At 40.5% G+C, this 14,481-nt stretch overlaps 1 protein-coding gene and 1 long non-coding RNA gene across 2 annotated transcripts; both read left to right on the forward strand.

Moving 5' to 3' along the window:
* The first annotated feature begins 3,680 nt into the window (after positions 1-3,680).
* LOC123168884 (probable inactive nicotinamidase At3g16190) lies at positions 3,681-7,757 on the forward strand. Its single transcript, XM_044586745.1, has 5 exons — positions 3,681-4,060; positions 4,197-4,316; positions 5,390-5,621; positions 6,031-6,147; positions 7,302-7,757. The coding sequence occupies exons 1-5, from the start codon at positions 3,851-3,853 to the stop codon at positions 7,364-7,366; spliced, it is 744 nt and encodes a 247-aa protein (XP_044442680.1). The 5' UTR covers positions 3,681-3,850; the 3' UTR covers positions 7,367-7,757.
* A 5,076-nt stretch (positions 7,758-12,833) lies between these two features.
* LOC123171557 (uncharacterized) lies at positions 12,834-13,974 on the forward strand. Its single transcript, XR_006485292.1, has 4 exons — positions 12,834-13,056; positions 13,137-13,185; positions 13,413-13,453; positions 13,650-13,974. It is a non-coding gene; the product is annotated as an uncharacterized lncRNA (long non-coding RNA).
* The last annotated feature ends 507 nt before the right edge of the window (positions 13,975-14,481 follow it).

Genomic DNA, 14,481 nt, shown 5'->3' on the forward strand with positions numbered 1-14,481 from the left:
GGTACAAGTCAAGTAGACATCAACCTGATAAAACTGAAAAGATAGTAGAACGCTTGGCTTTGCAGAAAAGAAACCCCCAGCCAAGAAGGAAAATTACAATGAAGATTGAATAATCCCCTAAGCTCGACACCAACGCCCATCGCCTACCTCCGGCAGAACCACGGCAGCCTCCAAAGGAAATATCATATGCATCAGCAGTGTCTTATCATTATCATACGGAAAGTATTATGTGTATACCACCACTAGTTTCGATATTATGTTCACGTGGTGCTCCCAAATAATGCATATGCATGTCCCCTTAATGGAGGTACACTAACGGAGGCACCTATATGGTACGATCTGGTATAATCTTGCAAGATCTTTATCCTTCTGGCAGTATTGCAGTTCTGATGGTAGAGGATCGACCTCGAACATTGAGGAAACAGGGAAAATATAGAGGAAACTCTTGAAGATACAATGTCCAAGTAGAATGAAGATTACCTTATGGAGAATGGCTCATAATTATCTCCTTACTAGTGATAAACTCCGGAAACACACAAATCCTACGAGGTATGCGTGTTTTTTTCTTCTGTAATAGAGTTGAGACAGTGGAACATTGTTTCTTCTTTGCTGTTATGCCAAAGAAATTTGAAATTTGGGCCGAGTTGAAAAGGTCTTTTTCATATCTTGCTAAATCTGAAGGGGTTTATTAATATTTGACACTGGTTGCTGGAATGGATAAATGTTGCATCAGATCTTCATGCTATGTATTTTGTTGTGGCTATATGCAAATCTGGGATAATAGAAATAACATAAGAACACTTCTCTTCGGTGCAAACCCTCTAAACACATCAACGGATGAGATCTCTCCGTACCCCTTCATAATAATGGGTAGGATGGTCATTTGAAAAAATATGTTATCTACACTGATACGCGGTCTGTGTATGTACCGCCCGTACACGCTCGACATACTTTTTTTTCTCTTTCTTTCTAATCTTCAAAAAACTGTGCCACGACAGATTCAAACTCCAACCCTCGAGGTTTACTTCAAGTTCTAGTGATCAAATGGGACAGGTTACATGTTGTGCACACTTGCTTTCTTTTTCTCTTCTTATATGTCAAATGTAACATTATTAACTTTTAGGTCGGATTTTTCGTGTATTTTTAAACCAGGTTTTGTTCTGTTTTATTTTGAATTTTTTTTGTTTTTGTTTTTATTTTTCATTATTTTCTGTTTTATCAAATGTGTGACCTTTTAAAATTTTCAAAAAACCAATTTCGTGAATATTTCTCAAATTTGTGAATCTTTTTCAATTTCTTGAACTTTTTTAAAAAACTAGAAAGCCAAAAAGTCACAAAACCGGAAAGAACTGGAAACCCAAAAAACCCAAAAGAATTGGAAACCCAAAAAAACTGGAAATAAAAACTAGAGATCCGAAAAGTAAAAGAACATAAATCCCAAAAAAGGAAAACCATACCCCCCCCCCCCCCCGAAAAGAACCAAGAAAAACCAGAAACCCTAAGAAAAAGTTGGAAAAACTAAGAAAACAATTCTGATGGGAGAAGCGTCGAGCACATGTCACGTGGCGCACTGGAGCATTCCCGCGCTAGGAAAAGTGCCCTCCATGGGGGACACCTGTTAAGTAGTTGCTCCCAGTTTCAATGCAAGTTGCGGATTGCCTGTGCTCGCCCTCGTGCTCCCCCACCATCAATTGTTCATTCAATAGTTTACAGAATTTTTCTCTCCAAACATCTATTTTGTGGAGAAAACAAATCACTCGCTCCCGTATTTCCATCTTTCCTCGTACATATTTCTCCCCGTTTCTATTATGACAACCGTCCTTGGGAGCGGAGGAATCCAGTGAACCACCAGTTATCGTCCCGTTGCCTCGACCTCGCTCTACTCCCATTGCAACCCCTTCCCCTTCACCCCGCCAGGCACCTTTCCCCCGCCATAGGCCGCTGTAGCACGAGCCTGGGATTGAATCGGATCATACCTAGGCCACGGCCTCAGAAGGAGGTCTACGTAAAGGAGGCGCACGATAAATGGGAGTTATCCTTGAAGCTCTGTCGCTGCCCCGTCTCACCGCCGTAGTGGCGCTGCCCTCGTCCTAGATGTCATCCCTCCGCCGCTAGTTTCGTTCGTTCTTGCACCAAAGGTCGGGTCTTGGAGTTGTTTGCGATGGTAGCAGGGCGAGGATGCTGGATTCTGCAACCGTGCCTGCGCTTTCAGAACAAGCGTGTGGCCATGAAGCACATGTTCCTAAATATGTGGTCCAGTTAATAAAGAAGGTTCATGGAGGGAAGTTGCCAAGTCCATCCTGGCGCAACCTAGTTGCATCGCTTGCGTTGTTCGGCCCAACCCCAAGGTCACCGACGTGAACTGCAGGCCGAGAATAAAAGCCAAGGAACGGGCAGAAGCGTGGGTCGTCGATGACCAAATCCTACGAAACTACTTCTCTCATCTGTATATCTATGTTGCTCACCTACCTTCCTTTGGTTCTCACCTCTCTTTCAAACCATGTCCAATGTATTTCCCGGGGACATTTGTATCTATGAGTGAAATTGAGACAATCTTGATGGGATTGCTTGAGCTAAATCAGGTTCTTGATATAAAAATACCATGGTAAATAGGCATTTGCATGGATAGGCGTGTCCATAAACAATGGGGGGCCAATAAGAGTTTGTCCTTAAAATGCCCTTAAGAGCCTCTCCAACAACCACCTTCCAATATTTTTTGGTTCTCCCATAATTTAGGAAGGTTTTGCAAGTGAGGTGCCTCTCCGGAGTCCCAATATTTTTTTCTATTTCTCTTGTGAATTTAGATACAAACAACATATTCATCTCTATTCTGTCACCATAATAATTCAACTAATGATATTTCATAGTTCATACACACATAAGTGGACATCATTCCAGTTCCGTAATTTATGTAACTATATTGGAAATTAAATTTAAATTTAAACATAACAAATGGTCCAAATATTTAAAGTAAACATGACATATGGTCCAAATCATTTAAAGTAAAAACATAACATGAAGAAGTTTATAACCCATGGAGTGTCCAGAAATGCTCAAAAAGGTCATCACAAAGTTGTTCATGCCCCGCACAGTTTTCAATCTATCGACGAGCTTCAAGAAATCTTTAGAGACATTATTCATCTCTATGTGAACGAACACACGGTATATAAATTTTTTCTTCCCATCATTCTCATAGCGAAAGTCTCATTATTGGGATGCCCCATGCTTTATTGAAAATTGAGAGTATGTCAAAGCAGGTTTTTGTCCCAAGTCTTTCAATATGTGCATCATATCATCAATATACAAATAGCAAGTTGCGGACATCCAACAAATCTCACCCATTTAACCACATCCATCCAAAGGTCTGTGTCACTTCAATATTTAGCGTTAAACACATTCAACACCCTCCACTAATTAATATCATGCCTAACATCAACATCAACATTAACCAAAAAAATTAATATCCTACCAAACATTTATTTAGGGAATATTCTACATAATACTATTAAATGCAGTTTATGTCTTACCTATTATTAATATTTATTCTAAATTTCACGTTTATTGCACGTACATAATTACTAGTTTTATCAAGGAATGCGAGAGGCTGCCGGAGATATGCTCTAGTACTGTCCTTTTTCCACGACCAGCGTCAAACCTCTCTTCAACGACCGGTGCGCACCCACACTCTCCAACCAAACCCTCTCCCACGCGTCCAAATTCCTCTCCACTTTTCTTTCTTTTCATCCTGAACCCCAAATTTCTTCCCCGCAGAGCACCACGAAATCATTGAAACAGTGCTCCTGAGATTTTATTAAAGAAAAAAAAGGAGGAAGATTCGTGGATGTGATTTATGCCCTCGCATCTGGCGCTGCTGTCGTGCCTGCTGGTGCTGCTCCTCTCCCTCGACAAGTTCTTCCTCCACTACCTCAAGCGCTGGCTCTCCGGCGGCGGCAGCATAATCCCCCGGATCCCGACCGGCGCCTTCAAGGCGCACTCGCACCGACCCATGGCGGCCGCCGGCAGGTGGAGCGAGACGGCCATGCTCGTCATCGACATGCAGGTGCGCGCTCTCCGTTCCTCGATCCGGGCCGTTCCCCTCCCCCCCCTTCCCTTTTTGCCGTGAAAGAATCCAGTTTTTGTGGGGGGGCTTCTTGTTTGGTGGGTCACCTGACCTACCTGCTTGTGAGTTATTGCAGAAGGATTTCGTGGACCCGGCGATGGGCAGCCCGGTGCTGGTCGCCGGCGGCGAGGCCGTTGTCCCCGCCGTCGCTGAGGCCGTCGCCGTGGCGCGGGAGCGCGGCATCTTCGTCGTTTGGGTAATTTACGTTCCTCTTTCCTAGTGCTACTTTGCTGCTTCCCAAATACGGCCATACGGGAGTACTTATTATTTCTTTCAATGCAAGACGGGCCTCTGATTTCTTAGGAGCAATCCATTCTAATTCGAGTTCTAAGTAATCTCCATCTCTTGGCGTGGTACCACGGTTCCTGTTTTGCTGGCCCCGTTCCATTAGCCTTGCAATTTCCCATGTACTGTATGTCCTAGTAGGAGTACTATTTTCTTTGTCAAGTTCAACAACTGTCTGCGGCAGCATGAGATCTTCGCTCTTTCCAGAACCCACTCACTTGTTCTTTATTCTTGACTATCCTGCTTTACACCAGTACATATGTTACTATTTCTTCTCCAACATTTTTTAATCATAAAAGTGATTGTCCTTGTTTAATCATAAAATTGCTGACAGATGGTGAGGCATTTCGCTTTGGCCACTACCCTGGTTTGGTTACAAGTTCGAACAAATCCCTTCATGTTTTACTGTTTCATGTAGGGCAACAAATGACATGATAGCATTCCACATTTCGCCATATTATAACGACGTGGCGCAATAGTGGCATTATTCTCTCTAATCAAAGTTTCCAATCGGGGCATTTGAGGGTCGGTGAATTAAGTGGTTGTTGACTAGTTGGTATGCTTTATTTGTTTCTGTCTAGATAGTTGAGTGTTGTCAGATGTTTGTAATAGTGTGGTGTTATTTTGAATTGTGATGCAAAACGAATACTCCAGCTAGCATGGTCTCGATTCTGGTATTATGCAGCGCACACTTCAATTTTGGAATGACTTCTTTTTCTTCATTATGGTGTATGTGATGCATCAGTTTCCTATTGGTTGTACTGAAGCATATGCCATTCTAAATTCTGCTAAACATGCTTTGTGATACTAATTTGATCATGAATATTGCAATCTGCAAGCTAACCTCTGTTTGTGTAATCACACTTTCCCCTAGTTCTTCTCAAACTAGTGTGCTTTAGAAAGTAGGCAAGTAATTTGGATGTCTAGGCACTCTCACCATTCTTATAGCCGGGGTATTGATTGACAATGAACTATGCTATGTAGGTTGTCAGAGAGCATGACCCTTCTGGAAGAGATGTTGAACTTTTCCGCAGACACTTGTACTCTGGAGGAAAGGGTCCGACAGTGAAAGGTTTGAAAGGTGCAGAGCTGGCTGACGGGCTTTTTATCAAAGAAGGAGACTACAAGTTGGTGAAGACAAGATTTAGTGCTTTCTTTGCGACACACCTTGATTCCGTTCTTAAAACACAAGGAATAAAGAACTTGGTAATTGTTGGTAAGCACTGATACACACTGACTGTTATAGAAGTACATTTTTTTTGTTAGAATGGTAATTGGTTGCTGTAAGGTCGGTTTCTTTTCTTTAACTGTATCATTAATTTCTTCTGACTCCTTTTGCAGTTTATACCCTATCTTATGTTTTCAAAATGCATACGGTGGCAAGAAATCCGCTCTTACGAGTGTGAATCCCATAAAGGGAAATCTTGTACAATGCAGCAATATTTTTAAAATTTGTGAGGAACAAAGATTGCTTCCATTGTTTATGATTTATGATGTAGAGTTCAGTACCACATGTAGGAAAAACCTTGTTTAGAACAAATATCGTTTCCTTTGTTTACGCTTAATTGTCCAACATCACATTGGCAGCCACATTTACTGTTGTGTATATATGTGATGATTTTCAGGTGTTCAAACTCCAAATTGCATTCGACAGACTGTCTACGATGCTGTGGAATTGGACTATGAGAAAGTTATTGTCCTTATTGATGCAACAGCTGCTGCTAGGCCAGATATCCATTTGGGTGAGTATTCTTCTTTCGCGCTAGCCCTTCTATTTTACTCTCCATGTCAAATATATATGAAGCTGGCTCTTGGTGATTCCTTATGCATATGTTTAAACTAATGTTGACATGATATTTGACGTTAAACAGGAAAAACTTGAAAGTTAATTTCCGTGTTAATAAAATCCACCTTTTATGATCCTTTGTTTCCTCTCGTAGTTTGTGAAATTGTTTTTCCTATTGCATAGGTATTCTTTGTTTAAGTGGCATAGTTTAAGTACTTTATTACCAGAACGCACTCAAAGTGTCGATATGCATGAGTACATAATTTACTAAAAGAAAATCTTGAGTTGTTTCTACAAACGTGAGCTGAATATTTTGTTTCCGCATAAAAACATTGGAAATTTAAAAATGTGGAATTTTACTCATGCCGCATCCAAATTCATGACTCTTGTCTTGATGACACGATGCATGTATACATCATGTGGCACACATGGTTTGCAAAGTGCATGATATAAGTATGAACATTGAGGGGACATTTTGATCACCAACAGAAGGTATGCTTTGTTCAAAATAATACACGGGAGCAAAATTCTTTCATGAATTATTGTGTATAGCGCACTTTGGTGACTGGAAACCTTTCCTCTTTCACAGTTCATAAAGTTTCTATTTGCTGCCTTTGATTCCTGAGATTTACTGTTAAGTGAATGATTGGTTCATAGATCATCGAACCCTGTCTTTCTTTGTTTTCCGCTGTTACATGGTCATATAAATGTATCAGTTGAAGGACATGCAGAAGTGCATTCCCTATACAACATATAAAATTATTGAATTTCGAAGAAATCGAACAAATGCTGCAAACCCTGTTCACGGTCACCATGGATTTATTGCCTGGCTTTATTTATTACACCAATCAGCATATGTAAATCATGTGGCACCTACGGTTTGGAAATGCATGTAGTGGAATGCTTATAATGGGGCAGTTTGATTGCCCAGTTAAAAAGTTACAAGTTACTTTGTAAAGAACACAACTATAGCTACAACCCGTGTTGCTGAATGCAATGTTGCCATCTTCTGTAGTTGAAAGAAAATGAAAAGTTTGTTAATTCTGTTTAATCTGTTTCCTATGATTTAGTATAAGCAGTGACTTAACGCAGCTACTTTATGTTACACAGCAAATATCAGAGATATGAAGACCATCGGCGTGGAAACACCAACCTTGGAAGAGTGGCGCCGTTAAGCTTGCGGGTGGTGTACTTCATTCTTGGCACAAAGTGACATGCATATGTGCAGTAGAGGCAACAAATGTGCTATTACATCCTTGCTCTCCATTCGGTCCCGACAAATGTAAATATGTTAATATTTGCAAGGTTGCATATATAAAACTTCTAATCCGTCCTACATAGAGTTAATTATAAAGTGTCATGTGGTTTCCCTTCATATGTGGAGGACTTTAGGGATCTAGTATGAGGTAGAAGCCAACTCCAGACCCAAAACAGGGGCGATTGGAAGGTGCTCGGGTTGTAGAAATTTTTGGTCTTTTGGAGAATGGATGGTTTGAGATGCCAGTTAGATGTGAATGTGTGCAATCATTTGCATATGAATGCACATCAGTTGCAATGGTTGAGCAATCGTGTGCGATGTGTGCATCAGATCTCCGCCATGCCGAATTTTCAGTTTAAGAGGTTCCTGGAAAATTCTTTTTTTTTTCCATTGCTTGTCTATGTACTAGGAACGGTTAGAGATTTCAGGTCTGCACCGTGATGTAGATCAGTGTTCAATTTTGGTAACTGTTGCAATGGTTGCATAGCTATTTTTGGACAGAACTTGCAGAGCGTCTTTGTTCTAAAACGGTGTGATTTTTTTTTCTAGCACTGTTGTCTCGTGAGTTGTGAGTAAAAGCTACTCCCTCCGTCTCATAATATAAGAACGTTTTTGACACGAGTATAATGTTAAAAACGTTCTTATATTTTGGGACAGAGGGAGTAGCTAGTACTCCCTCCCTAAATAAATATAAGATCATTACTTTACTGATCTAAACGCTCTTATATTTCTCATCAATTACACATCGCGCAGCAACAGAGGTAGAAGAGTACTAGAGGCTCCAATCAATACAATTTCAGGCAAACAGCTGAAACTGGAGAGACACGATTCAAATATCAAAACTACGCAGCATTGGGTTGAGGTCGTTTGGATCGGTACATGAAAGCCACCTAGATCATCGGACAAGACCACAAGTTGAGAACTCATCAGTTGCACTTGCACCTTGCGTAGCAACAGGTCTACATCCATCCATCTAATGTCAGCTAAACTGCCACAGCTGAACTCCACGGACAAAGACGAATCCAACATCAAAAGCATAGCATAGCATAGCATGCATCGTCTAGCTAGAAACCTGAAACCAGCTCGACCGGACACGATCGATCGATCAGGCGTCGCTGTCCTCGTCGTCGCTGCCGACCCGCCGCTGTGGTTTGTAGCAGTCCCCGGCTTGGGCGTCGACGTCTTGGTTGGCCATCTCGCAGGCGTCGATCCAGTCGTGGTACATGTCGACGGGCTCGGTGAGGTGGTGCGCCGTGGTGTGGTAGGCCTCCTCGCAGACGTGTAGCACACGGCGCTGGCGACGTAGAGCTTGAGGTCGACGGTGCACGACACGCCGCCGGGGTGGCAGCAGAAGGCTGTGTCCAGCTTCGGCGCCGGCTTCTTCCGCGACGCCATCTTGGAGCTCATTGACTTGCGCTTCGCCGTCTCCTTCTGTGCACCATCTTCTTCTCTGCAGCGCAAGGTGTGTTAGGACTTGGGAGTTGTCTGGACTGTTGTAGTATTAGGTATAAGTAGAAGGAGTTGGATGTAAACAGGTTGTATTTTCATTATGCCTGCTGTAAAGATGCTAGTAGAAGGCAATCTGAATCCAGTTTGTTTGTGCAAAAAATCATAACATATACGTACACACTAAACCCTGGCACAGAAATTATTGGTTTCATAGTGATAGTAGTGTCCTTGATACACACAATTAAGTTCTCCCGTTGGGCACTATTTGTCACTTTGTAGAAACTCTTTATTTGTACTGTAATTCTGCTTGATTTAGCATACTATAAATTCTTTGAACAACATGTGGAACAACATTCAGGATATATCCTACAGTATTTCACAAAAGCTAGTTTCAGCAAATCGCTGCTAATCTTCACTAAGGACTTGGGAGTTGTCTGGACTGTTGTGTTAGATATAAAGTAGAAGGAGTTGAATGGAAATCTTCAGGTATTTGCAGTAGTTGTAGAGATGCCAGAAGGTTGTTGGGGAGAAAAATCATTACGTGTCACATATTCACACTAAACCTTGATCTGTACTGGTACAGTTATTTTTGGTTTCATACTGCTGTCTTTGGTTAGCATACTGTAGTAACTCTGGAACTTGGAAACCCACAGTAGTCGAGTTTCTGTTTGATTAGCATACTGTAATCCCGGCTTCTATTTGATTTAGCATACTGTAAATGATTTGAATAACTGAACCAAATTCAGGTTGTATCCTACACTAGTTCAGTTTTTAGGTTCTGTACATAGGCTGTCTTCTTTGTTCATTCTGCAAAACAGTTCTCCAATTGCATTACCCGTGAGATCACATGATGCCTGAATTCCTTACTGTCTGTTCTAATTCAGCTCACGCCAAGCTGCGATACGCCAATGTCGCTGCAGAGCTGAGATATATAAGCATGATCCTTACGTGGGCCGGCTGGGCTGCTCCGCATCGCAGCCAAAAATATCGGAGAATGTGGGGTTTTGATCTCAGGGCCTCACCTACTGTCCCGAGGGCACGCCTATGTCTCTTCAAGTGAGACAGTAGGACGTCTGGCTGAAGGCATTCAAAAAATTTAAATGTGTATAGAAAAAATGTTTCTCATGTATAGAAAAAAAATATACAATGCGTATGAAAAAATATAGAAATTAAAAACAACAAGTTTACTTTTTTTTTGAAAAATGCTAATCATGCATTTAAAAATATTAAATGTTTATAGAAAAAAATATTTCGGATGTATACAAAGAATATATAGGAAAATGTACAATATGTATGGAAGAAAAGTAGGCATGAAAATATTTAAGTTTTCAAAAATGTTAATCATGTATTTCGACACTGTTAAACGTGTATGAAATATATTCTTGATGTATACAAAAGATGTAGAATGTGTATTGAGAAGATAGACATAAAAACATATGTTTAAAAAAATTAATCTTGAATTTGGGAAATTATAAACATGTATATATAAAATGTTCCTGATGTCTACAAAATAATTTTTTTATGAAAACAATGGACACCTAAAATATATGTTTAAAAAATATTAATCATGTATTCAAAAAAATGTTAAACTTGATAGACGTAAAAAATATGTTCTTAAAATTCTAATCTTGAATTTGGAAAATTATAAACATGTATATATAAAATGTGCCTGATATCTACAAAAATGTATAATTTTTATGAAAACAATAGACATCTAAAATATATGTTTAAAAAATATTGATTGTGTATTTAAAAATGTTAAACTTGTATATAAAACATGTTACTGGTGTATACGAAAAATGTACACATAAAAAAAGCAGAAAATGAAACACAAAAACAAAGGAACAAAAGAGAAACAAAAACCAGTAAAAACCGGACATGAAAGAAAGAGAAGATAAAAATAAATTAAGAAAAACCCAGTAAAACCCTTGAAAGAAACAAAAAAAAATGAAAAAAACAGAAAATCAATGGAAAAAGGTAAACCGAATGAAAAAGTAAAGGAAAACGAAAAAGTGAAAAAAATACAGACAAAACCGTACGCAGAACGAGCGAGCGAGCGACTGAACAAGTGAGCGAACGGTAGGGCTAACAGCCCGCCCGTACGCACAAGCTCTTCAGGCGAGACAGATGCCAGTCTCACTATAAGCGAGATATAGCATTTGATGCCCCGAAGACTGCCTCCTAAGCTAGCCCATGGTTGTGCTAGAAAAAAAATGTTCATTTGAGTGGAAGTGTTTATATATGTTTTAATAAGGCAATGTTAGCTAAACAAATTTGGAGAATGTTATCTGACCCTGAAAGTCTATGTGCAAAAGTACTGAGAAGCAAATATTTTCCGTATGGAGACATTTTGAAAGCAAAATTGAAGAGGGGTTCCTCCTTTACGTGGCAAAAGCATCCTTGTTGGTTTACATACATTTAACAAGGTAGCCATATGGAGAGTGGGGGATGGGAGACAAATCGATATTTGGGAGGATGGGAGACACCAAGGGGGCATATGCTAATTAGTACTGTTGACTAGCTCATTGACCCAATCAGTGGAAATTGGGATGAAGAATTTGTACGTTCCATATTCTGGCCTATTGAGGTGCAACACATTCTAGCGATCCTGCTAAGTCAGCATGGCATGGAAGATTTCGTGGCTTGGAGGTTTAATAAAAATGGCTTCTTTTCTGTTAGATCTGCGTACCATCTTTGGGTGGAAGTGTTTGCATGGGATCCTACCCTGCTATGTGACAAAAGTTAGCTCGTGTCCGATCTGGTGCTAGCAAACAGACATGTGACAAAGTTAGCTCGTGTCCGATCTGCTCTGGGTCATGCGAGGATATAAAGCATACTTTATTCCATTGTAGACATGCTCGAGAGATTTGGAGGAAAATGGGTCATTGGGAAATCATTCAAGAAGCTAGTGAAACTGGTCAGGTTGGGAGTGCAATTCTTGATTATCTGCTTGCAAGCAAATTTGTTAAATAGTGGACAGGTCAAGGACTGATCTCTGTGAAGTAATTCTAACCACAACATGGTATATTTGGTGGATTAGGAGACAGAAAGTTCATGGTGAGAATGCCCAAGAAATATCTCAAGCAGTAATGTCTATCCAAGTTTTGATGGCGAATTTTACAAGGGCAACAATAGACGCAGCAAAAAGGAGGACAAGCAAATGGTGTAAAGCTTCGGATGGGTTTGTGACCACCAATGTCGATGCAGGTTATGATGCCAACTTGGTGCAACAGGGGCTATTATTCGAGATGATAAAGGCCACTTTGTGGCTGCTAGTAATCAGAAATCCTATATACTCCCTCCGTCTAGGTATGTAAGTCATTTTATGAAAACCAAATAATCTCAAAACACTTAGGCGCGGTGCATTAACTTCTACCTTGTTTCTTGTTTCTTGACATATCAACCAATAAGAGATATGAGGTGTGCATGTTTTAATTGACTTGAGACTACCAAACATGACATGCAGTGGTTAGTTCATTGCATGCAATGCTATTAATTAGCAAATAAACATTAAGTTCTCTCGTTTTCCTCTTCTCCTTGGTCACGGTGCACAACCTAAGATGACTTATTCACCTAGACGGAGGGAGTACCTAAGAGAATGATTCCCGCTATCCTATTTATCTAAAGGGTGTCCACATCATCAATCTAGCCACATCAGCAGTTCTTAAATCATCATGCGCTTCCTTACATGCAGCCATGCAGGTTTAGCGTATTAATTTGTTCAACGTTTCATCGAAAAAATGGTATTTTCCCGATGCGTTATCTTCCTGACCTTTTCGTCTTACCCTATACTGTTACTCCCTCCGTATTAATCTAATCAACAAACTCTCGGAGGTTCGTTCGTTTCCCTGAACGAATAAATATCCACCGATTCTTCTCATCTGCCCTCTATATCTACCCCCTCTTTCTCATTCCTGGCTGCGCCGCCCGTGGCCAAAGCCTTCACTTCACGTGATCCAGAAGATGTGGTAGTATCGCCCGTTTATTCCTCCGCATAGACTGATCTCGCTGATTGATGGATTTCCTTCTCCCTCTTCATCTTCTCAACCGATGGAGCTGCCCCACAGCCAGGCCTCCACACCCTTTGCTCTTGAGGATTCAGTCTCTGTCAGAAGTTGGTGTGCCGGAGCGGAGGAATCTGAATCCCAGCTAGACAGGGTAGCATCGAGAATTTCACTTATGTTAATCCCTGATTGCATCCCCTAATTAACCTTGATTTATTATTTTTTCTTCTTCAGGTATTTTGGATTTCAGTTTCGTCATGCTTCAATCCTGGCACCGTATCAGGTTCTTCCTAATTCCTTCATGGCTCCATTCCTAATTCCCCTCCACTATTTTTCCACTTTAATGGGAGGTTATCCTACAGGATGTTCGTCATGTTTTTTGGCTATGTTCATAGTCATAGATGACTGAATATTTGTATTATGTTCCATCCCATCGATGTATGGCTACTGTTTTGGTCTTTCTGAACTATTGGCAACTTATACTATCTGATTTCCTATATCACACTGCAGCCTCGGCTGGGTTCAATTATGTCCTCGACATCACAGTCCATGTAAGTGAAAAAATTGTGTTTCACTTCATGCAAGTCTAATGTGCGAGTTGCATGTCGTCATGATAATTATATATTATTAATTAACTTTACGGATCATTTGATGGATGTTTAAAACATGCCTCATTATACCATTTGTTGGTTCTAATTTCTAACTGTTTCAGCAAGCAAATTAAGTTATAATTGTTTCTGTTTTCAGAATAAGATAGATAGAAATATCTGAGCTGGCAAAATCTGAGATCTGCACTGGTGGGAGCCTTGTGATGCTTCCCTCGATCAAGCATGTTTCTATAGTTGAATGCACAGCAGTGGAGAATGATCTATAGTTGAATGTTCGGCAGTGGAGACTGTTCTATAGTTGCACACTGCTACATGTCTTAGTGTTTCTATAGTTGAATGCTCGGCAGTGGAGAATGTTCTCATGCACGTGCTTCTCTGGGATGTAAGAGTGTGAAGACAACAAGGACCCTGTACTATTTCTGGTCTGGCGATAGATGTTATCATTTTTTCCACCTATGCTAGAAGGTGCCCAGTTTTTAAACATGCACGTGTAGTTACAATCAAACATTCTTCTATAAGGTTTAAACTTCGATATTATCTTTTCAAACCTTGATAAATGCTCGACATTCTTCTATAAGGTTTAAACATACACAATATGAAGATCAATCTTCATATTTATAGATCGTGAGGCCCTTGACTCCCATAATCCCCATGACCCCATGATAGTATTCAGATTGCCTCTGCCATGAAAAAATTATACCAGATAAATAAAAACTCAACTAATTATCAACATCTCGACTGAAACAACCATGCATGGATCAATCTTTTCATTGTCTGGACTCCAAGCTGCGCGACATCATCGAAGAAATTGGTTGTGGAGTTCACGATCTACAACCCATCTACAAATCCATCTACAAATCTTCGGATTTGTAGATTATGAGGCCCCCAAAATACAATCTTAAGATTTGTAGATCGTGAGGCCTCCGGAGGCGGGACGTGGGTTGATGGTGAGGACGCCCTGCACGAGCCCG

This window comes from Triticum aestivum, chromosome 7D (assembly GCF_018294505.1).
Source record: "Triticum aestivum cultivar Chinese Spring chromosome 7D, IWGSC CS RefSeq v2.1, whole genome shotgun sequence".
Lineage (NCBI taxonomy): Eukaryota > Viridiplantae > Streptophyta > Magnoliopsida > Poales > Poaceae > Triticum > Triticum aestivum.

Excerpts from the sequence above, each read along its gene's own strand:
- LOC123168884 (XM_044586745.1), top strand. The coding sequence starts at position 3,851 with ATGCCCTCGCATCTGGCGCTGCTGTCGTGCCTGCTGGTGCTGCTCCTC. Across the intron at positions 4,317-5,389 it reads GCGGCATCTTCGTCGTTTGG|GTTGTCAGAGAGCATGACCC; the intron begins GTAATTTACGTT and ends TATGCTATGTAG. Across the intron at positions 6,148-7,301 it reads TAGGCCAGATATCCATTTGG|CAAATATCAGAGATATGAAG; the intron begins GTGAGTATTCTT and ends TATGTTACACAG.